This window comes from Mytilus trossulus, chromosome 11, assembly GCF_036588685.1.
Source record: "Mytilus trossulus isolate FHL-02 chromosome 11, PNRI_Mtr1.1.1.hap1, whole genome shotgun sequence".
Taxonomy (NCBI): Eukaryota; Metazoa; Mollusca; class Bivalvia; order Mytilida; family Mytilidae; genus Mytilus; species Mytilus trossulus.
Genome location: NC_086383.1, coordinates 71,107,870 through 71,130,660, shown reverse-complemented (window position 1 = coordinate 71,130,660; position 22,791 = coordinate 71,107,870). Strand labels below are relative to the sequence as shown.

Sequence of the window (22,791 nt, the reverse complement as noted above, 5' to 3'; positions counted from 1 at the left end):
CCCTTCCCCCTAAAAAAAGAGCACAATAAAACCCTAGCATGACTTCCTATTTTCGTAGATTGTCATTCTAACGAAAACTGATTAGAAAAAGTTTTATTCAGTTCTAACAAGTGCGTGAAAATACACTGATATAACTTTAATGGTGCCTAACTACACAAAAAATATCCAAAACAACAGCTGCATATTTAGGTGTTAGAAATAGTATAGTCATAAGGAGTGAAATAAAACAAACAATGGAAATAATTTGACCAAAAAAATATTTCAGAGACCAGTGCAAAGTTCAGAGAAAGTAGGGCTCAGCTAGATTTAGTTTGATAACTAATGTACAACAATTGTAGATTCTTTTTGAATAAATTGGGTAGCCCTTAAAAGGGCTTTTGGTGGCTGAATAGCCTCTGCAGACTGAAGTCTGGAACAGTTTACTTCTTCTTTGGTGTCTTCTTGGCTTTTGGTTTGGCTGCCTTCTTTTTGGCTGGTGACTTGGCTGCTGGCTTCTTTGGCTTGGCTGCTTTCTTTGCTGCTGGTTTTTTTGCTTTTGGTTTGGCCGCCTTTTTCTCTCCAGCTGGTTTCTTTGCTGCTGGCTTCTTTTTCTTGGGTGTGGTCTTTGCCTTCTTAGGCTTGGCGGCCTTAGGTTTGGCTGCTTTTTTTGCCTTTGCTGGCTTCTTTTTAACCACTTTAGCCTCTCCAATTCTGAAAGAGCCGGATGCTCCAGTTCCCTTGGACTGCTTCAAACTGTTGTTCTTAACTCCGGCTCTGAGTGCAAGTTTTAAATGAGCATTTACTGACTTGGCATCTTTTCCGACGTTGAAGTTGGCCATGATGTACTTCAGAATTGCTTGCCTTGAGGAACCTCCACGTTCTTTCAAAGCGGCGATGGCTTTTCCAATCATCTCGCTGTATTTAGGATGTGCGGAAGGCTTCTTTGGCTTGGCTGCTGCCTTTTTCTTTGGTGATTTAGCTGGTGCTACTGCTGGTGCTGCTGTTGCGTCTGCCATTTTGAATGATTCAAAATATTATCCTTTACGAAGTTTATACTACGAATAACGATTTGAAAATAACGCCATTCCAGGCCTCGTTTATTTATAACAGACGAACGCGGACCTCGACGAAGACACCCTTAAAAATAACTTGTAAAATCCATTACGCGATCTCGGTAAAATGATTATGTGCTTCTTCGAAGACTTTTATGATAATTTATAGTATAATTCTATCAAAAACATTCACATATAGCATACCAAATTGCTCAACAGTCATTAATCTTGCATGTTAGATAAACTGTGTATTTTTCGATGTACACAGTAAAAAGATATTAATAGTTAAAGTAGAACCGACTGAATTGTCTTCGCAGGTATGTTGACAGAAAATTTACGAGTTTTTCTCATTACACAAATATTCTATCGTCGTAAAATTGTACAGCGGAAGAAAAATCATTTCTCTCTAGGTTTCTTTCCGTTTTTATTCACTGGAAGCATGTTCCTCCTCGTAATAAGTTTGTTTCCAGCTAGAGGGAAACACACAAAAAGTTCACGCGCCATTGTTTAATTGCAGATTTTTACTAAAACTTCAAATAACATTTTTATTCAACCCGAGCGAAATTTCGCAAACATTCAAGATTCGAATGAACAAACCCAATATCTAGAATACGAATTTGAAACATCTTTTTATTTAATTTAGCGTTGGGAACTTTTCAGAGAGCGACTTTGTTTTCAGTGGATCTCAGGCACTGAACAACTGTTCTGTATGATGCACATTCGCTTTTATTTCCATTTTCATGTACAATTTGCGCACTTTCAAGTCAAAAACTCGAATATGTCTTATAGAATATACCATATTTTTCAACAAAATATATTTAATTAATTTTATTATCAATAACCGATGATCAGAGCTCAAAGTGGCCTGGCCGCCTGAAAGTTTCGATACAAACAAAAACAAAAACAAAACACGAAGATTTTTGTAGTTTTATAATTCGAAAGTGGTACATATCATTTGTATCTTAATGGACAATTACAAAAGTTCATTTATTTCCCCTCAAAAAGGGGAATGTGTGTCACAGTGAAGACTCTAGCTATACATATGCATTATACCTATATAAGCTATGCAAGTGAACCCAGAACCGGTAACGGGTGAAGCAGCATCCCGTGACACGGACGATTAAAAAGAGACGGAAGGACAAAAACACATCAGTGTGAACCATTGGACTTTGGGCAAAACATTTTCCCACTGTATTGAACTAAACCGCCAGCCCCTCCCCCTTTTTCCAAAAAAACAAAATCCGGAGAAAAAAGGGGGGATATATAATAGGGTTCTCTTTTGAAGACATATTAGCATAGCGTTTAATGGATGTTAGTACAAGATGTAATATGCTGTGTGTGTGGTTTTCTTCTTCATTAAGGCCAAATAAAAAAAAGAATATGTGTGCTTCCTACTCCCTATCTACCTTATATTTTAAGCTTAGTCATAGCATACCTTAAAGATTTTTTTTTTTTTTATCATTTTCCAATAAGCACAGATTTTCTCAGTCTCCCATGTACGTATATACTAGTAGGCTATGTTTGTGTGTGTCGTTAAGGTGCTGTCATTTCAATATGAAAATAAGGAAGGAGATGTGGTATGATTGCCAATGAGACAACTATCCACCATAGTTCAAATGAAGTGGATGTAAGCAATTATAGACAACTGTATAGATGATCTTCAAAAATGAGAGAAAAAAACCTATACCGTGAACCTACAATTCACGCGATACCTGTTATCAGAGAAATAACTTTTTCTTACTTTTGTACCACTGTCCGTCCATCCATCCTTGTTTTTGTTCATCACAGTAGTCACATGTGACGTCACTGTATTGTTTCGGGTTGATTCACCTCGCGTGCTGTCGACAGATTAAAAAGACATAGCAAAGATACAGTCAAGTCGTCACACACTAAATAACAGAGAGAAAAAAGAAGAGAAAAATCACAGGACAACCATTTGAAAGAAACATAGAAACAAGTAGGTGCATTTATTTTATACACGAGTAAAACAAAGGTGAAATTCGAAAGGTAGAGAATAGTGAAATTTGCATAATAAATCGCAGGTAATAAAATGACAAAATAATTGCAGAACTGTTAAATGTTGAACAAAAACCTCCGTACTTTAGAGTTTCCTTCTAAATTTTAATACACAATATTATTGTAGTAATTTTGACAAATAATAAATAAAAAAATAAATATATAACAGACAAACGTCACTGCATTCATTTGCTACTAATCTGATTTTGACGATACGTTATACATCTTTTGTATTGTGTACATTTTAACAGTTTATTTATATAGTACTGAAAAAAAGTACTGAGTTTAATTTCAGAGTTACCTCCCCATTGACTAGTTGATATGAAATAGTGAGCCAACCTTTGACTTTGCATACGTGTAGAAAAAGTCCAACTAAAAATGTCAGTCAAGTTGAACACGAAGAAGAAGAGAGAAATGGAAAAACTCATATAATGACAAAAATGATTTTTCGGTTGAAGGTTAGCTGTGTGATTTTGACCCCCTTCCCCCTAAAAAAAGAGCACAATAAAACCCTAGCATGACTTCCTATTTTCGTAGATTGTCATTCTAACGAAAACTGATTAGAAAAAGTTTTATTCAGTTCTAACAAGTGCGTGAAAATACACTGATATAACTTTAATGGTGCCTAACTACACAAAAAATATCCAAAACAACAGCTGCATATTTAGGTGTTAGAAATAGTATAGTCATAAGGAGTGAAATAAAACAAACAATGGAAATAATTTGACCAAAAAAATATTTCAGAGACCAGTGCAAAGTTCAGAGAAAGTAGGGCTCAGCTAGATTTAGTTTGATAACTAATGTACAACAATTGTAGATTCTTTTTGAATAAATTGGGTAGCCCTTAAAAGGGCTTTTGGTGGCTGAATAGCCTCTGCAGACTGAAGTCTGGAACAGTTTACTTCTTCTTTGGTGTCTTCTTGGCTTTTGGTTTGGCTGCCTTCTTTTTGGCTGGTGACTTGGCTGCTGGCTTCTTTGGCTTGGCTGCTTTCTTTGCTGCTGGTTTTTTTGCTTTTGGTTTGGCCGCCTTTTTCTCTCCAGCTGGTTTCTTTGCTGCTGGCTTCTTTTTCTTGGGTGTGGTCTTTGCCTTCTTAGGCTTGGCGGCCTTAGGTTTGGCTGCTTTTTTTGCCTTTGCTGGCTTCTTTTTAACCACTTTAGCCTCTCCAATTCTGAAAGAGCCGGATGCTCCAGTTCCCTTGGACTGCTTCAAACTGTTGTTCTTAACTCCGGCTCTGAGTGCAAGTTTTAAATGAGCATTTACTGACTTGGCATCTTTTCCGACGTTGAAGTTGGCCATGATGTACTTCAGAATTGCTTGCCTTGAGGAACCTCCACGTTCTTTCAAAGCGGCGATGGCTTTTCCAATCATCTCGCTGTATTTAGGATGTGCGGAAGGCTTCTTTGGCTTGGCTGCTGCCTTTTTCTTTGGTGATTTAGCTGGTGCTACTGCTGGTGCTGCTGTTGCGTCTGCCATTTTGAATGATTCAAAATATTATCCTTTACGAAGTTTATACTACGAATAACGATTTGAAAATAACGCCATTCCAGGCCTCGTTTATTTATAACAGACGAACGCGGACCTCGACGAAGACACCCTTAAAAATAACTTGTAAAATCCATTACGCGATCTCGGTAAAATGATTATGTGCTTCTTCGAAGACTTTTATGATAATTTATAGTATAATTCTATCAAAAACATTCACATATAGCATACCAAATTGCTCAACAGTCATTAATCTTGCATGTTAGATAAACTGTGTATTTTTCGATGTACACAGTAAAAAGATATTAATAGTTAAAGTAGAACCGACTGAATTGTCTTCGCAGGTATGTTGACAGAAAATTTACGAGTTTTTCTCATTACACAAATATTCTATCGTCGTAAAATTGTACAGCGGAAGAAAAATCATTTCTCTCTAGGTTTCTTTCCGTTTTTATTCACTGGAAGCATGTTCCTCCTCGTAATAAGTTTGTTTCCAGCTAGAGGGAAACACACAAAAAGTTCACGCGCCATTGTTTAATTGCAGATTTTTACTAAAACTTCAAATAACATTTTTATTCAACCCGAGCGAAATTTCGCAAACATTCAAGATTCGAATGAACAAACCCAATATCTAGAATACGAATTTGAAACATCTTTTTATTTAATTTAGCGTTGGGAACTTTTCAGAGAGCGACTTTGTTTTCAGTGGATCTCAGGCACTGAACAACTGTTCTGTATGATGCACATTCGCTTTTATTTCCATTTTCATGTACAATTTGCGCACTTTCAAGTCAAAAACTCGAATATGTCTTATAGAATATACCATATTTTTCAACAAAATATATTTAATTAATTTTATTATCAATAACCGATGATCAGAGCTCAAAGTGGCCTGGCCGCCTGAAAGTTTCGATACAAACAAAAACAAAAACAAAACACGAAGATTTTTGTAGTTTTATAATTCGAAAGTGGTACATATCATTTGTATCTTAATGGACAATTACAAAAGTTCATTTATTTCCCCTCAAAAAGGGGAATGTGTGTCACAGTGAAGACTCTAGCTATACATATGCATTATACCTATATAAGCTATGCAAGTGAACCCAGAACCGGTAACGGGTGAAGCAGCATCCCGTGACACGGACGATTAAAAAGAGACGGAAGGACAAAAACACATCAGTGTGAACCATTGGACTTTGGGCAAAACATTTTCCCACTGTATTGAACTAAACCGCCAGCCCCTCCCCCTTTTTCCAAAAAAACAAAATCCGGAGAAAAAAGGGGGGATATATAATAGGGTTCTCTTTTGAAGACATATTAGCATAGCGTTTAATGGATGTTAGTACAAGATGTAATATGCTGTGTGTGTGGTTTTCTTCTTCATTAAGGCCAAATAAAAAAAAGAATATGTGTGCTTCCTACTCCCTATCTACCTTATATTTTAAGCTTAGTCATAGCATACCTTAAAGATTTTTTTTTTTTTTATCATTTTCCAATAAGCACAGATTTTCTCAGTCTCCCATGTACGTATATACTAGTAGGCTATGTTTGTGTGTGTCGTTAAGGTGCTGTCATTTCAATATGAAAATAAGGAAGGAGATGTGGTATGATTGCCAATGAGACAACTATCCACCATAGTTCAAATGAAGTGGATGTAAGCAATTATAGACAACTGTATAGATGATCTTCAAAAATGAGAGAAAAAAACCTATACCGTGAACCTACAATTCACGCGATACCTGTTATCAGAGAAATAACTTTTTCTTACTTTTGTACCACTGTCCGTCCATCCATCCTTGTTTTTGTTCATCACAGTAGTCACATGTGACGTCACTGTATTGTTTCGGGTTGATTCACCTCGCGTGCTGTCGACAGATTAAAAAGACATAGCAAAGATACAGTCAAGTCGTCACACACTAAATAACAGAGAGAAAAAAGAAGAGAAAAATCACAGGACAACCATTTGAAAGAAACATAGAAACAAGTAGGTGCATTTATTTTATACACGAGTAAAACAAAGGTGAAATTCGAAAGGTAGAGAATAGTGAAATTTGCATAATAAATCGCAGGTAATAAAATGACAAAATAATTGCAGAACTGTTAAATGTTGAACAAAAACCTCCGTACTTTAGAGTTTCCTTCTAAATTTTAATACACAATATTATTGTAGTAATTTTGACAAATAATAAATAAAAAAATAAATATATAACAGACAAACGTCACTGCATTCATTTGCTACTAATCTGATTTTGACGATACGTTATACATCTTTTGTATTGTGTACATTTTAACAGTTTATTTATATAGTACTGAAAAAAAGTACTGAGTTTAATTTCAGAGTTACCTCCCCATTGACTAGTTGATATGAAATAGTGAGCCAACCTTTGACTTTGCATACGTGTAGAAAAAGTCCAACTAAAAATGTCAGTCAAGTTGAACACGAAGAAGAAGAGAGAAATGGAAAAACTCATATAATGACAAAAATGATTTTTCGGTTGAAGGTTAGCTGTGTGATTTTGACCCCCTTCCCCCTAAAAAAAGAGCACAATAAAACCCTAGCATGACTTCCTATTTTCGTAGATTGTCATTCTAACGAAAACTGATTAGAAAAAGTTTTATTCAGTTCTAACAAGTGCGTGAAAATACACTGATATAACTTTAATGGTGCCTAACTACACAAAAAATATCCAAAACAACAGCTGCATATTTAGGTGTTAGAAATAGTATAGTCATAAGGAGTGAAATAAAACAAACAATGGAAATAATTTGACCAAAAAAATATTTCAGAGACCAGTGCAAAGTTCAGAGAAAGTAGGGCTCAGCTAGATTTAGTTTGATAACTAATGTACAACAATTGTAGATTCTTTTTGAATAAATTGGGTAGCCCTTAAAAGGGCTTTTGGTGGCTGAATAGCCTCTGCAGACTGAAGTCTGGAACAGTTTACTTCTTCTTTGGTGTCTTCTTGGCTTTTGGTTTGGCTGCCTTCTTTTTGGCTGGTGACTTGGCTGCTGGCTTCTTTGGCTTGGCTGCTTTCTTTGCTGCTGGTTTTTTTGCTTTTGGTTTGGCCGCCTTTTTCTCTCCAGCTGGTTTCTTTGCTGCTGGCTTCTTTTTCTTGGGTGTGGTCTTTGCCTTCTTAGGCTTGGCGGCCTTAGGTTTGGCTGCTTTTTTTGCCTTTGCTGGCTTCTTTTTAACCACTTTAGCCTCTCCAATTCTGAAAGAGCCGGATGCTCCAGTTCCCTTGGACTGCTTCAAACTGTTGTTCTTAACTCCGGCTCTGAGTGCAAGTTTTAAATGAGCATTTACTGACTTGGCATCTTTTCCGACGTTGAAGTTGGCCATGATGTACTTCAGAATTGCTTGCCTTGAGGAACCTCCACGTTCTTTCAAAGCGGCGATGGCTTTTCCAATCATCTCGCTGTATTTAGGATGTGCGGAAGGCTTCTTTGGCTTGGCTGCTGCCTTTTTCTTTGGTGATTTAGCTGGTGCTACTGCTGGTGCTGCTGTTGCGTCTGCCATTTTGAATGATTCAAAATATTATCCTTTACGAAGTTTATACTACGAATAACGATTTGAAAATAACGCCATTCCAGGCCTCGTTTATTTATAACAGACGAACGCGGACCTCGACGAAGACACCCTTAAAAATAACTTGTAAAATCCATTACGCGATCTCGGTAAAATGATTATGTGCTTCTTCGAAGACTTTTATGATAATTTATAGTATAATTCTATCAAAAACATTCACATATAGCATACCAAATTGCTCAACAGTCATTAATCTTGCATGTTAGATAAACTGTGTATTTTTCGATGTACACAGTAAAAAGATATTAATAGTTAAAGTAGAACCGACTGAATTGTCTTCGCAGGTATGTTGACAGAAAATTTACGAGTTTTTCTCATTACACAAATATTCTATCGTCGTAAAATTGTACAGCGGAAGAAAAATCATTTCTCTCTAGGTTTCTTTCCGTTTTTATTCACTGGAAGCATGTTCCTCCTCGTAATAAGTTTGTTTCCAGCTAGAGGGAAACACACAAAAAGTTCACGCGCCATTGTTTAATTGCAGATTTTTACTAAAACTTCAAATAACATTTTTATTCAACCCGAGCGAAATTTCGCAAACATTCAAGATTCGAATGAACAAACCCAATATCTAGAATACGAATTTGAAACATCTTTTTATTTAATTTAGCGTTGGGAACTTTTCAGAGAGCGACTTTGTTTTCAGTGGATCTCAGGCACTGAACAACTGTTCTGTATGATGCACATTCGCTTTTATTTCCATTTTCATGTACAATTTGCGCACTTTCAAGTCAAAAACTCGAATATGTCTTATAGAATATACCATATTTTTCAACAAAATATATTTAATTAATTTTATTATCAATAACCGATGATCAGAGCTCAAAGTGGCCTGGCCGCCTGAAAGTTTCGATACAAACAAAAACAAAAACAAAACACGAAGATTTTTGTAGTTTTATAATTCGAAAGTGGTACATATCATTTGTATCTTAATGGACAATTACAAAAGTTCATTTATTTCCCCTCAAAAAGGGGAATGTGTGTCACAGTGAAGACTCTAGCTATACATATGCATTATACCTATATAAGCTATGCAAGTGAACCCAGAACCGGTAACGGGTGAAGCAGCATCCCGTGACACGGACGATTAAAAAGAGACGGAAGGACAAAAACACATCAGTGTGAACCATTGGACTTTGGGCAAAACATTTTCCCACTGTATTGAACTAAACCGCCAGCCCCTCCCCCTTTTTCCAAAAAAACAAAATCCGGAGAAAAAAGGGGGGATATATAATAGGGTTCTCTTTTGAAGACATATTAGCATAGCGTTTAATGGATGTTAGTACAAGATGTAATATGCTGTGTGTGTGGTTTTCTTCTTCATTAAGGCCAAATAAAAAAAAGAATATGTGTGCTTCCTACTCCCTATCTACCTTATATTTTAAGCTTAGTCATAGCATACCTTAAAGATTTTTTTTTTTTTTATCATTTTCCAATAAGCACAGATTTTCTCAGTCTCCCATGTACGTATATACTAGTAGGCTATGTTTGTGTGTGTCGTTAAGGTGCTGTCATTTCAATATGAAAATAAGGAAGGAGATGTGGTATGATTGCCAATGAGACAACTATCCACCATAGTTCAAATGAAGTGGATGTAAGCAATTATAGACAACTGTATAGATGATCTTCAAAAATGAGAGAAAAAAACCTATACCGTGAACCTACAATTCACGCGATACCTGTTATCAGAGAAATAACTTTTTCTTACTTTTGTACCACTGTCCGTCCATCCATCCTTGTTTTTGTTCATCACAGTAGTCACATGTGACGTCACTGTATTGTTTCGGGTTGATTCACCTCGCGTGCTGTCGACAGATTAAAAAGACATAGCAAAGATACAGTCAAGTCGTCACACACTAAATAACAGAGAGAAAAAAGAAGAGAAAAATCACAGGACAACCATTTGAAAGAAACATAGAAACAAGTAGGTGCATTTATTTTATACACGAGTAAAACAAAGGTGAAATTCGAAAGGTAGAGAATAGTGAAATTTGCATAATAAATCGCAGGTAATAAAATGACAAAATAATTGCAGAACTGTTAAATGTTGAACAAAAACCTCCGTACTTTAGAGTTTCCTTCTAAATTTTAATACACAATATTATTGTAGTAATTTTGACAAATAATAAATAAAAAAATAAATATATAACAGACAAACGTCACTGCATTCATTTGCTACTAATCTGATTTTGACGATACGTTATACATCTTTTGTATTGTGTACATTTTAACAGTTTATTTATATAGTACTGAAAAAAAGTACTGAGTTTAATTTCAGAGTTACCTCCCCATTGACTAGTTGATATGAAATAGTGAGCCAACCTTTGACTTTGCATACGTGTAGAAAAAGTCCAACTAAAAATGTCAGTCAAGTTGAACACGAAGAAGAAGAGAGAAATGGAAAAACTCATATAATGACAAAAATGATTTTTCGGTTGAAGGTTAGCTGTGTGATTTTGACCCCCTTCCCCCTAAAAAAAGAGCACAATAAAACCCTAGCATGACTTCCTATTTTCGTAGATTGTCATTCTAACGAAAACTGATTAGAAAAAGTTTTATTCAGTTCTAACAAGTGCGTGAAAATACACTGATATAACTTTAATGGTGCCTAACTACACAAAAAATATCCAAAACAACAGCTGCATATTTAGGTGTTAGAAATAGTATAGTCATAAGGAGTGAAATAAAACAAACAATGGAAATAATTTGACCAAAAAAATATTTCAGAGACCAGTGCAAAGTTCAGAGAAAGTAGGGCTCAGCTAGATTTAGTTTGATAACTAATGTACAACAATTGTAGATTCTTTTTGAATAAATTGGGTAGCCCTTAAAAGGGCTTTTGGTGGCTGAATAGCCTCTGCAGACTGAAGTCTGGAACAGTTTACTTCTTCTTTGGTGTCTTCTTGGCTTTTGGTTTGGCTGCCTTCTTTTTGGCTGGTGACTTGGCTGCTGGCTTCTTTGGCTTGGCTGCTTTCTTTGCTGCTGGTTTTTTTGCTTTTGGTTTGGCCGCCTTTTTCTCTCCAGCTGGTTTCTTTGCTGCTGGCTTCTTTTTCTTGGGTGTGGTCTTTGCCTTCTTAGGCTTGGCGGCCTTAGGTTTGGCTGCTTTTTTTGCCTTTGCTGGCTTCTTTTTAACCACTTTAGCCTCTCCAATTCTGAAAGAGCCGGATGCTCCAGTTCCCTTGGACTGCTTCAAACTGTTGTTCTTAACTCCGGCTCTGAGTGCAAGTTTTAAATGAGCATTTACTGACTTGGCATCTTTTCCGACGTTGAAGTTGGCCATGATGTACTTCAGAATTGCTTGCCTTGAGGAACCTCCACGTTCTTTCAAAGCGGCGATGGCTTTTCCAATCTCGCTGTATTTAGGATGTGCGGAAGGCTTCTTTGGCTTGGCTGCTGCCTTTTTCTTTGGTGATTTAGCTGGTGCTACTGCTGGTGCTGCTGTTGCGTCTGCCATTTTGAATGATTCAAAATATTATCCTTTACGAAGTTTATACTACGAATAACGATTTGAAAATAACGCCATTCCAGGCCTCGTTTATTTATAACAGACGAACGCGGACCTCGACGAAGACACCCTTAAAAATAACTTGTAAAATCCATTACGCGATCTCGGTAAAATGATTATGTGCTTCTTCGAAGACTTTTATGATAATTTATAGTATAATTCTATCAAAAACATTCACATATAGCATACCAAATTGCTCAACAGTCATTAATCTTGCATGTTAGATAAACTGTGTATTTTTCGATGTACACAGTAAAAAGATATTAATAGTTAAAGTAGAACCGACTGAATTGTCTTCGCAGGTATGTTGACAGAAAATTTACGAGTTTTTCTCATTACACAAATATTCTATCGTCGTAAAATTGTACAGCGGAAGAAAAATCATTTCTCTCTAGGTTTCTTTCCGTTTTTATTCACTGGAAGCATGTTCCTCCTCGTAATAAGTTTGTTTCCAGCTAGAGGGAAACACACAAAAAGTTCACGCGCCATTGTTTAATTGCAGATTTTTACTAAAACTTCAAATAACATTTTTATTCAACCCGAGCGAAATTTCGCAAACATTCAAGATTCGAATGAACAAACCCAATATCTAGAATACGAATTTGAAACATCTTTTTATTTAATTTAGCGTTGGGAACTTTTCAGAGAGCGACTTTGTTTTCAGTGGATCTCAGGCACTGAACAACTGTTCTGTATGATGCACATTCGCTTTTATTTCCATTTTCATGTACAATTTGCGCACTTTCAAGTCAAAAACTCGAATATGTCTTATAGAATATACCATATTTTTCAACAAAATATATTTAATTAATTTTATTATCAATAACCGATGATCAGAGCTCAAAGTGGCCTGGCCGCCTGAAAGTTTCGATACAAACAAAAACAAAAACAAAACACGAAGATTTTTGTAGTTTTATAATTCGAAAGTGGTACATATCATTTGTATCTTAATGGACAATTACAAAAGTTCATTTATTTCCCCTCAAAAAGGGGAATGTGTGTCACAGTGAAGACTCTAGCTATACATATGCATTATACCTATATAAGCTATGCAAGTGAACCCAGAACCGGTAACGGGTGAAGCAGCATCCCGTGACACGGACGATTAAAAAGAGACGGAAGGACAAAAACACATCAGTGTGAACCATTGGACTTTGGGCAAAACATTTTCCCACTGTATTGAACTAAACCGCCAGCCCCTCCCCCTTTTTCCAAAAAAACAAAATCCGGAGAAAAAAGGGGGGATATATAATAGGGTTCTCTTTTGAAGACATATTAGCATAGCGTTTAATGGATGTTAGTACAAGATGTAATATGCTGTGTGTGTGGTTTTCTTCTTCATTAAGGCCAAATAAAAAAAAGAATATGTGTGCTTCCTACTCCCTATCTACCTTATATTTTAAGCTTAGTCATAGCATACCTTAAAGATTTTTTTTTTTTTTATCATTTTCCAATAAGCACAGATTTTCTCAGTCTCCCATGTACGTATATACTAGTAGGCTATGTTTGTGTGTGTCGTTAAGGTGCTGTCATTTCAATATGAAAATAAGGAAGGAGATGTGGTATGATTGCCAATGAGACAACTATCCACCATAGTTCAAATGAAGTGGATGTAAGCAATTATAGACAACTGTATAGATGATCTTCAAAAATGAGAGAAAAAAACCTATACCGTGAACCTACAATTCACGCGATACCTGTTATCAGAGAAATAACTTTTTCTTACTTTTGTACCACTGTCCGTCCATCCATCCTTGTTTTTGTTCATCACAGTAGTCACATGTGACGTCACTGTATTGTTTCGGGTTGATTCACCTCGCGTGCTGTCGACAGATTAAAAAGACATAGCAAAGATACAGTCAAGTCGTCACACACTAAATAACAGAGAGAAAAAAGAAGAGAAAAATCACAGGACAACCATTTGAAAGAAACATAGAAACAAGTAGGTGCATTTATTTTATACACGAGTAAAACAAAGGTGAAATTCGAAAGGTAGAGAATAGTGAAATTTGCATAATAAATCGCAGGTAATAAAATGACAAAATAATTGCAGAACTGTTAAATGTTGAACAAAAACCTCCGTACTTTAGAGTTTCCTTCTAAATTTTAATACACAATATTATTGTAGTAATTTTGACAAATAATAAATAAAAAAATAAATATATAACAGACAAACGTCACTGCATTCATTTGCTACTAATCTGATTTTGACGATACGTTATACATCTTTTGTATTGTGTACATTTTAACAGTTTATTTATATAGTACTGAAAAAAAGTACTGAGTTTAATTTCAGAGTTACCTCCCCATTGACTAGTTGATATGAAATAGTGAGCCAACCTTTGACTTTGCATACGTGTAGAAAAAGTCCAACTAAAAATGTCAGTCAAGTTGAACACGAAGAAGAAGAGAGAAATGGAAAAACTCATATAATGACAAAAATGATTTTTCGGTTGAAGGTTAGCTGTGTGATTTTGACCCCCTTCCCCCTAAAAAAAGAGCACAATAAAACCCTAGCATGACTTCCTATTTTCGTAGATTGTCATTCTAACGAAAACTGATTAGAAAAAGTTTTATTCAGTTCTAACAAGTGCGTGAAAATACACTGATATAACTTTAATGGTGCCTAACTACACAAAAAATATCCAAAACAACAGCTGCATATTTAGGTGTTAGAAATAGTATAGTCATAAGGAGTGAAATAAAACAAACAATGGAAATAATTTGACCAAAAAAATATTTCAGAGACCAGTGCAAAGTTCAGAGAAAGTAGGGCTCAGCTAGATTTAGTTTGATAACTAATGTACAACAATTGTAGATTCTTTTTGAATAAATTGGGTAGCCCTTAAAAGGGCTTTTGGTGGCTGAATAGCCTCTGCAGACTGAAGTCTGGAACAGTTTACTTCTTCTTTGGTGTCTTCTTGGCTTTTGGTTTGGCTGCCTTCTTTTTGGCTGGTGACTTGGCTGCTGGCTTCTTTGGCTTGGCTGCTTTCTTTGCTGCTGGTTTTTTTGCTTTTGGTTTGGCCGCCTTTTTCTCTCCAGCTGGTTTCTTTGCTGCTGGCTTCTTTTTCTTGGGTGTGGTCTTTGCCTTCTTAGGCTTGGCGGCCTTAGGTTTGGCTGCTTTTTTTGCCTTTGCTGGCTTCTTTTTAACCACTTTAGCCTCTCCAATTCTGAAAGAGCCGGATGCTCCAGTTCCCTTGGACTGCTTCAAACTGTTGTTCTTAACTCCGGCTCTGAGTGCAAGTTTTAAATGAGCATTTACTGACTTGGCATCTTTTCCGACGTTGAAGTTGGCCATGATGTACTTCAGAATTGCTTGCCTTGAGGAACCTCCACGTTCTTTCAAAGCGGCGATGGCTTTTCCAATCATCTCGCTGTATTTAGGATGTGCGGAAGGCTTCTTTGGCTTGGCTGCTGCCTTTTTCTTTGGTGATTTAGCTGGTGCTACTGCTGGTGCTGCTGTTGCGTCTGCCATTTTGAATGATTCAAAATATTATCCTTTACGAAGTTTATACTACGAATAACGATTTGAAAATAACGCCATTCCAGGCCTCGTTTATTTATAACAGACGAACGCGGACCTCGACGAAGACACCCTTAAAAATAACTTGTAAAATCCATTACGCGATCTCGGTAAAATGATTATGTGCTTCTTCGAAGACTTTTATGATAATTTATAGTATAATTCTATCAAAAACATTCACATATAGCATACCAAATTGCTCAACAGTCATTAATCTTGCATGTTAGATAAACTGTGTATTTTTCGATGTACACAGTAAAAAGATATTAATAGTTAAAGTAGAACCGACTGAATTGTCTTCGCAGGTATGTTGACAGAAAATTTACGAGTTTTTCTCATTACACAAATATTCTATCGTCGTAAAATTGTACAGCGGAAGAAAAATCATTTCTCTCTAGGTTTCTTTCCGTTTTTATTCACTGGAAGCATGTTCCTCCTCGTAATAAGTTTGTTTCCAGCTAGAGGGAAACACACAAAAAGTTCACGCGCCATTGTTTAATTGCAGATTTTTACTAAAACTTCAAATAACATTTTTATTCAACCCGAGCGAAATTTCGCAAACATTCAAGATTCGAATGAACAAACCCAATATCTAGAATACGAATTTGAAACATCTTTTTATTTAATTTAGCGTTGGGAACTTTTCAGAGAGCGACTTTGTTTTCAGTGGATCTCAGGCACTGAACAACTGTTCTGTATGATGCACATTCGCTTTTATTTCCATTTTCATGTACAATTTGCGCACTTTCAAGTCAAAAACTCGAATATGTCTTATAGAATATACCATATTTTTCAACAAAATATATTTAATTAATTTTATTATCAATAACCGATGATCAGAGCTCAAAGTGGCCTGGCCGCCTGAAAGTTTCGATACAAACAAAAACAAAAACAAAACACGAAGATTTTTGTAGTTTTATAATTCGAAAGTGGTACATATCATTTGTATCTTAATGGACAATTACAAAAGTTCATTTATTTCCCCTCAAAAAGGGGAATGTGTGTCACAGTGAAGACTCTAGCTATACATATGCATTATACCTATATAAGCTATGCAAGTGAACCCAGAACCGGTAACGGGTGAAGCAGCATCCCGTGACACGGACGATTAAAAAGAGACGGAAGGACAAAAACACATCAGTGTGAACCATTGGACTTTGGGCAAAACATTTTCCCACTGTATTGAACTAAACCGCCAGCCCCTCCCCCTTTTTCCAAAAAAACAAAATCCGGAGAAAAAAGGGGGGATATATAATAGGGTTCTCTTTTGAAGACATATTAGCATAGCGTTTAATGGATGTTAGTACAAGATGTAATATGCTGTGTGTGTGGTTTTCTTCTTCATTAAGGCCAAATAAAAAAAAGAATATGTGTGCTTCCTACTCCCTATCTACCTTATATTTTAAGCTTAGTCATAGCATACCTTAAAGATTTTTTTTTTTTTTATCATTTTCCAATAAGCACAGATTTTCTCAGTCTCCCATGTACGTATATACTAGTAGGCTATGTTTGTGTGTGTCGTTAAGGTGCTGTCATTTCAATATGAAAATAAGGAAGGAGATGTGGTATGATTGCCAATGAGACAACTATCCACCATAGTTCAAATGAAGTGGATGTAAGCAATTATAGACAACTGTATAGATGATCTTCAAAAATGAGAGAAAAAAACCTATACCGTGAACCTACAATTCACGCGATACCTGTTATCAGAGAAATAACTTTTTCTTACTTTTGTACCACTGTCCGTCCATCCATCCTTGTTTTTGTTCATCACAGTAGTCACATGTGACGTCACTGTATTGTTTCGGGTTGATTCACCTCGCGTGCTGTCGACAGATTAAAAAGACATAGCAAAGATACAGTCAAGTCGTCACACACTAAATAACAGAGAGAAAAAAGAAGAGAAAAATCACAGGACAACCATTTGAAAGAAACATAGAAACAAGTAGGTGCATTTATTTTATACACGAGTAAAACAAAGGTGAAATTCGAAAGGTAGAGAATAGTGAAATTTGCATAATAAATCGCAGGTAATAAAATGACAAAATAATTGCAGAACTGTTAAATGTTGAACAAAAACCTCCGTACTTTAGAGTTTCCTTCTAAATTTTAATACACAATATTATTGTAGTAATTTTGACAAATAATAAATAAAAAAATAAATATATAACAGACAAACGTCACTGCATTCATTTGCTACTAATCTGATTTTGACGATACGTTATACATCTTTTGTATTGTGTACATTTTAACAGTTTATTTATATAGTACTGAAAAAAAGTACTGAGTTTAATTTCAGAGTTACCTCCCCATTGACTAGTTGATATGAAATAGTGAGCCAACCTTTGACTTTGCATACGTGTAGAAAAAGTCCAACTAAAAATGTCAGTCAAGTTGAACACGAAGAAGAAGAGAGAAATGGAAAAACTCATATAATGACAAAAATGATTTTTCGGTTGAAGGTTAGCTGTGTGATTTTGACCCCCTTCCCCCTAAAAAAAGAGCACAATAAAACCCTAGCATGACTTCCTATTTTCGTAGATTGTCATTCTAACGAAAACTGATTAGAAAAAGTTTTATTCAGTTCTAACAAGTGCGTGAAAATACACTGATATAACTTTAATGGTGCCTAACTACACAAAAAATATCCAAAACAACAGCTGCATATTTAGGTGTTAGAAATAGTATAGTCATAAGGAGTGAAATAAAACAAACAATGGAAATAATTTGACCAAAAAAATATTTCAGAGACCAGTGCAAAGTTCAGAGAAAGTAGGGCTCAGCTAGATTTAGTTTGATAACTAATGTACAACAATTGTAGATTCTTTTTGAATAAATTGGGTAGCCCTTAAAAGGGCTTTTGGTGGCTGAATAGCCTCTGCAGACTGAAGTCTGGAACAGTTTACTTCTTCTTTGGTGTCTTCTTGGCTTTTGGTTTGGCTGCCTTCTTTTTGGCTGGTGACTTGGCTGCTGGCTTCTTTGGCTTGGCTGCTTTCTTTGCTGCTGGTTTTTTTGCTTTTGGTTTGGCCGCCTTTTTCTCTCCAGCTGGTTTCTTTGCTGCTGGCTTCTTTTTCTTGGGTGTGGTCTTTGCCTTCTTAGGCTTGGCGGCCTTAGGTTTGGCTGCTTTTTTTGCCTTTGCTGGCTTCTTTTTAACCACTTTAGCCTCTCCAATTCTGAAAGAGCCGGATGCTCCAGTTCCCTTGGACTGCTTCAAACTGTTGTTCTTAACTCCGGCTCTGAGTGCAAGTTTTAAATGAGCATTTACTGACTTGGCATCTTTTCCGACGTTGAAGTTGGCCATGATGTACTTCAGAATTGCTTGCCTTGAGGAACCTCCACGTTCTTTCAAAGCGGCGATGGCTTTTCCAATCATCTCGCTGTATTTAGGATGTGCGGAAGGCTTCTTTGGCTTGGCTGCTGCCTTTTTCTTTGGTGATTTAGCTGGTGCTACTGCTGGTGCTGCTGTTGCGTCTGCCATTTTGAATGATTCAAAATATTATCCTTTACGAAGTTTATACTACGAATAACGATTTGAAAATAACGCCATTCCAGGCCTCGTTTATTTATAACAGACGAACGCGGACCTCGACGAAGACACCCTTAAAAATAACTTGTAAAATCCATTACGCGATCTCGGTAAAATGATTATGTGCTTCTTCGAAGACTTTTATGATAATTTATAGTATAATTCTATCAAAAACATTCACATATAGCATACCAAATTGCTCAACAGTCATTAATCTTGCATGTTAGATAAACTGTGTATTTTTCGATGTACACAGTAAAAAGATATTAATAGTTAAAGTAGAACCGACTGAATTGTCTTCGCAGGTATGTTGACAGAAAATTTACGAGTTTTTCTCATTACACAAATATTCTATCGTCGTAAAATTGTACAGCGGAAGAAAAATCATTTCTCTCTAGGTTTCTTTCCGTTTTTATTCACTGGAAGCATGTTCCTCCTCGTAATAAGTTTGTTTCCAGCTAGAGGGAAACACACAAAAAGTTCACGCGCCATTGTTTAATTGCAGATTTTTACTAAAACTTCAAATAACATTTTTATTCAACCCGAGCGAAATTTCGCAAACATTCAAGATTCGAATGAACAAACCCAATATCTAGAATACGAATTTGAAACATCTTTTTATTTAATTTAGCGTTGGGAACTTTTCAGAGAGCGACTTTGTTTTCAGTGGATCTCAGGCACTGAACAACTGTTCTGTATGATGCACATTCGCTTTTATTTCCATTTTCATGTACAATTTGCGCACTTTCAAGTCAAAAACTCGAATATGTCTTATAGAATATACCATATTTTTCAACAAAATATATTTAATTAATTTTATTATCAATAACCGATGATCAGAGCTCAAAGTGGCCTGGCCGCCTGAAAGTTTCGATACAAACAAAAACAAAAACAAAACACGAAGATTTTTGTAGTTTTATAATTCGAAAGTGGTACATATCATTTGTATCTTAATGGACAATTACAAAAGTTCATTTATTTCCCCTCAAAAAGGGGAATGTGTGTCACAGTGAAGACTCTAGCTATACATATGCATTATACCTATATAAGCTATGCAAGTGAACCCAGAACCGGTAACGGGTGAAGCAGCATCCCGTGACACGGACGATTAAAAAGAGACGGAAGGACAAAAACACATCAGTGTGAACCATTGGACTTTGGGCAAAACATTTTCCCACTGTATTGAACTAAACCGCCAGCCCCTCCCCCTTTTTCCAAAAAAACAAAATCCGGAGAAAAAAGGGGGGATATATAATAGGGTTCTCTTTTGAAGACATATTAGCATAGCGTTTAATGGATGTTAGTACAAGATGTAATATGCTGTGTGTGTGGTTTTCTTCTTCATTAAGGCCAAATAAAAAAAAGAATATGTGTGCTTCCTACTCCCTATCTACCTTATATTTTAAGCTTAGTCATAGCATACCTTAAAGATTTTTTTTTTTTTTATCATTTTCCAATAAGCACAGATTTTCTCAGTCTCCCATGTACGTATATACTAGTAGGCTATGTTTGTGTGTGTCGTTAAGGTGCTGTCATTTCAATATGAAAATAAGGAAGGAGATGTGGTATGATTGCCAATGAGACAACTATCCACCATAGTTCAAATGAAGTGGATGTAAGCAATTATAGACAACTGTATAGATGATCTTCAAAAATGAGAGAAAAAAACCTATACCGTGAACCTACAATTCACGCGATACCTGTTATCAGAGAAATAACTTTTTCTTACTTTTGTACCACTGTCCGTCCATCCATCCTTGTTTTTGTTCATCACAGTAGTCACATGTGACGTCACTGTATTGTTTCGGGTTGATTCACCTCGCGTGCTGTCGACAGATTAAAAAGACATAGCAAAGATACAGTCAAGTCGTCACACACTAAATAACAGAGAGAAAAAAGAAGAGAAAAATCACAGGACAACCATTTGAAAGAAACATAGAAACAAGTAGGTGCATTTATTTTATACACGAGTAAAACAAAGGTGAAATTCGAAAGGTAGAGAATAGTGAAATTTGCATAATAAATCGCAGGTAATAAAATGACAAAATAATTGCAGAACTGTTAAATGTTGAACAAAAACCTCCGTACTTTAGAGTTTCCTTCTAAATTTTAATACACAATATTATTGTAGTAATTTTGACAAATAATAAATAAAAAAATAAATATATAACAGACAAACGTCACTGCATTCATTTGCTACTAATCTGATTTTGACGATACGTTATACATCTTTTGTATTGTGTACATTTTAACAGTTTATTTATATAGTACTGAAAAAAAGTACTGAGTTTAATTTCAGAGTTACCTCCCCATTGACTAGTTGATATGAAATAGTGAGCCAACCTTTGACTTTGCATACGTGTAGAAAAAGTCCAACTAAAAATGTCAGTCAAGTTGAACACGAAGAAGAAGAGAGAAATGGAAAAACTCATATAATGACAAAAATGATTTTTCGGTTGAAGGTTAGCTGTGTGATTTTGACCCCCTTCCCCCTAAAAAAAGAGCACAATAAAACCCTAGCATGACTTCCTATTTTCGTAGATTGTCATTCTAACGAAAACTGATTAGAAAAAGTTTTATTCAGTTCTAACAAGTGCGTGAAAATACACTGATATAACTTTAATGGTGCCTAACTACACAAAAAATATCCAAAACAACAGCTGCATATTTAGGTGTTAGAAATAGTATAGTCATAAGGAGTGAAATAAAACAAACAATGGAAATAATTTGACCAAAAAAATATTTCAGAGACCAGTGCAAAGTTCAGAGAAAGTAGGGCTCAGCTAGATTTAGTTTGATAACTAATGTACAACAATTGTAGATTCTTTTTGAATAAATTGGGTAGCCCTTAAAAGGGCTTTTGGTGGCTGAATAGCCTCTGCAGACTGAAGTCTGGAACAGTTTACTTCTTCTTTGGTGTCTTCTTGGCTTTTGGTTTGGCTGCCTTCTTTTTGGCTGGTGACTTGGCTGCTGGCTTCTTTGGCTTGGCTGCTTTCTTTGCTGCTGGTTTTTTTGCTTTTGGTTTGGCCGCCTTTTTCTCTCCAGCTGGTTTCTTTGCTGCTGGCTTCTTTTTCTTGGGTGTGGTCTTTGCCTTCTTAGGCTTGGCGGCCTTAGGTTTGGCTGCTTTTTTTGCCTTTGCTGGCTTCTTTTTAACCACTTTAGCCTCTCCAATTCTGAAAGAGCCGGATGCTCCAGTTCCCTTGGACTGCTTCAAACTGTTGTTCTTAACTCCGGCTCTGAGTGCAAGTTTTAAATGAGCATTTACTGACTTGGCATCTTTTCCGACGTTGAAGTTGGCCATGATGTACTTCAGAATTGCTTGCCTTGAGGAACCTCCACGTTCTTTCAAAGCGGCGATGGCTTTTCCAATCATCTCGCTGTATTTAGGATGTGCGGAAGGCTTCTTTGGCTTGGCTGCTGCCTTTTTCTTTGGTGATTTAGCTGGTGCTACTGCTGGTGCTGCTGTTGCGTCTGCCATTTTGAATGATTCAAAATATTATCCTTTACGAAGTTTATACTACGAATAACGATTTGAAAATAACGCCATTCCAGGCCTCGTTTATTTATAACAGACGAACGCGGACCTCGACGAAGACACCCTTAAAAATAACTTGTAAAATCCATTACGCGATCTCGGTAAAATGATTATGTGCTTCTTCGAAGACTTTTATGATAATTTATAGTATAATTCTATCAAAAACATTCACATATAGCATACCAAATTGCTCAACAGTCATTAATCTTGCATGTTAGATAAACTGTGTATTTTTCGATGTACACAGTAAAAAGATATTAATAGTTAAAGTAGAACCGACTGAATTGTCTTCGCAGGTATGTTGACAGAAAATTTACGAGTTTTTCTCATTACACAAATATTCTATCGTCGTAAAATTGTACAGCGGAAGAAAAATCATTTCTCTCTAGGTTTCTTTCCGTTTTTATTCACTGGAAGCATGTTCCTCCTCGTAATAAGTTTGTTTCCAGCTAGAGGGAAACACACAAAAAGTTCACGCGCCATTGTTTAATTGCAGATTTTTACTAAAACTTCAAATAACATTTTTATTCAACCCGAGCGAAATTTCGCAAACATTCAAGATTCGAATGAACAAACCCAATATCTA

At 36.0% G+C, this 22,791-nt stretch overlaps 8 protein-coding genes across 8 annotated transcripts in view; all 8 read right to left on the bottom strand.

Annotated features, from left to right (window-relative positions):
• Nucleotides 1-410: 410 nt before the first annotated feature.
• Nucleotides 411-995, bottom strand: LOC134691627 (histone H1-delta-like). The gene has a single exon (XM_063552192.1). The coding sequence runs from the start codon at nt 993-995 to the stop codon at nt 420-422; it is 576 nt and encodes a 191-aa protein (XP_063408262.1). The 3' UTR covers nt 411-419.
• A 2,941-nt stretch (nt 996-3,936) lies between these two features.
• Nucleotides 3,937-4,521, bottom strand: LOC134691624 (histone H1-delta-like). The gene has a single exon (XM_063552189.1). It carries the CDS (start codon nt 4,519-4,521, stop codon nt 3,946-3,948), a length of 576 nt encoding a protein of 191 aa, XP_063408259.1. The 3' UTR covers nt 3,937-3,945.
• A 2,941-nt stretch (nt 4,522-7,462) lies between these two features.
• LOC134691625 (histone H1-delta-like) lies at nt 7,463-8,047 on the bottom strand. The gene has a single exon (XM_063552190.1). The coding sequence runs from the start codon at nt 8,045-8,047 to the stop codon at nt 7,472-7,474; it is 576 nt and encodes a 191-aa protein (XP_063408260.1). The 3' UTR covers nt 7,463-7,471.
• Nucleotides 8,048-9,909: 1,862 nt separating this feature from the next.
• Nucleotides 9,910-11,570, bottom strand: LOC134690280 (histone H1-delta-like). The gene is made up of 2 exons (XM_063550257.1): nt 11,112-11,570; nt 9,910-9,921 (listed from the first exon to the last, which is right to left on the bottom strand). Exons 1-2 carry the CDS (start codon nt 11,568-11,570, stop codon nt 9,910-9,912), a joined length of 471 nt encoding a protein of 156 aa, XP_063406327.1.
• Nucleotides 11,571-14,511: 2,941 nt separating this feature from the next.
• Nucleotides 14,512-15,096, bottom strand: LOC134691631 (histone H1-delta-like). The gene has a single exon (XM_063552195.1). The coding sequence runs from the start codon at nt 15,094-15,096 to the stop codon at nt 14,521-14,523; it is 576 nt and encodes a 191-aa protein (XP_063408265.1). The 3' UTR covers nt 14,512-14,520.
• A 2,941-nt stretch (nt 15,097-18,037) lies between these two features.
• Nucleotides 18,038-18,622, bottom strand: LOC134691626 (histone H1-delta-like). Its single transcript, XM_063552191.1, has one exon. It carries the CDS (start codon nt 18,620-18,622, stop codon nt 18,047-18,049), a length of 576 nt encoding a protein of 191 aa, XP_063408261.1. The 3' UTR covers nt 18,038-18,046.
• Nucleotides 18,623-21,563: 2,941 nt separating this feature from the next.
• On the bottom strand, nt 21,564-22,148 carry LOC134691628 (histone H1-delta-like). Its single transcript, XM_063552193.1, has one exon. The coding sequence runs from the start codon at nt 22,146-22,148 to the stop codon at nt 21,573-21,575; it is 576 nt and encodes a 191-aa protein (XP_063408263.1). The 3' UTR covers nt 21,564-21,572.
• A 464-nt stretch (nt 22,149-22,612) lies between these two features.
• The window catches only part of LOC134690279 (histone H1-delta-like), an 851-nt gene continuing 672 nt past the window's right edge, over nt 22,613-22,791 (bottom strand). The window contains exon 2 of the mRNA XM_063550256.1: nt 22,613-22,654. Coding sequence (XP_063406326.1) covers nt 22,613-22,654 — 42 coding nt within the window. The remainder of the gene's footprint in view (nt 22,655-22,791) is intronic.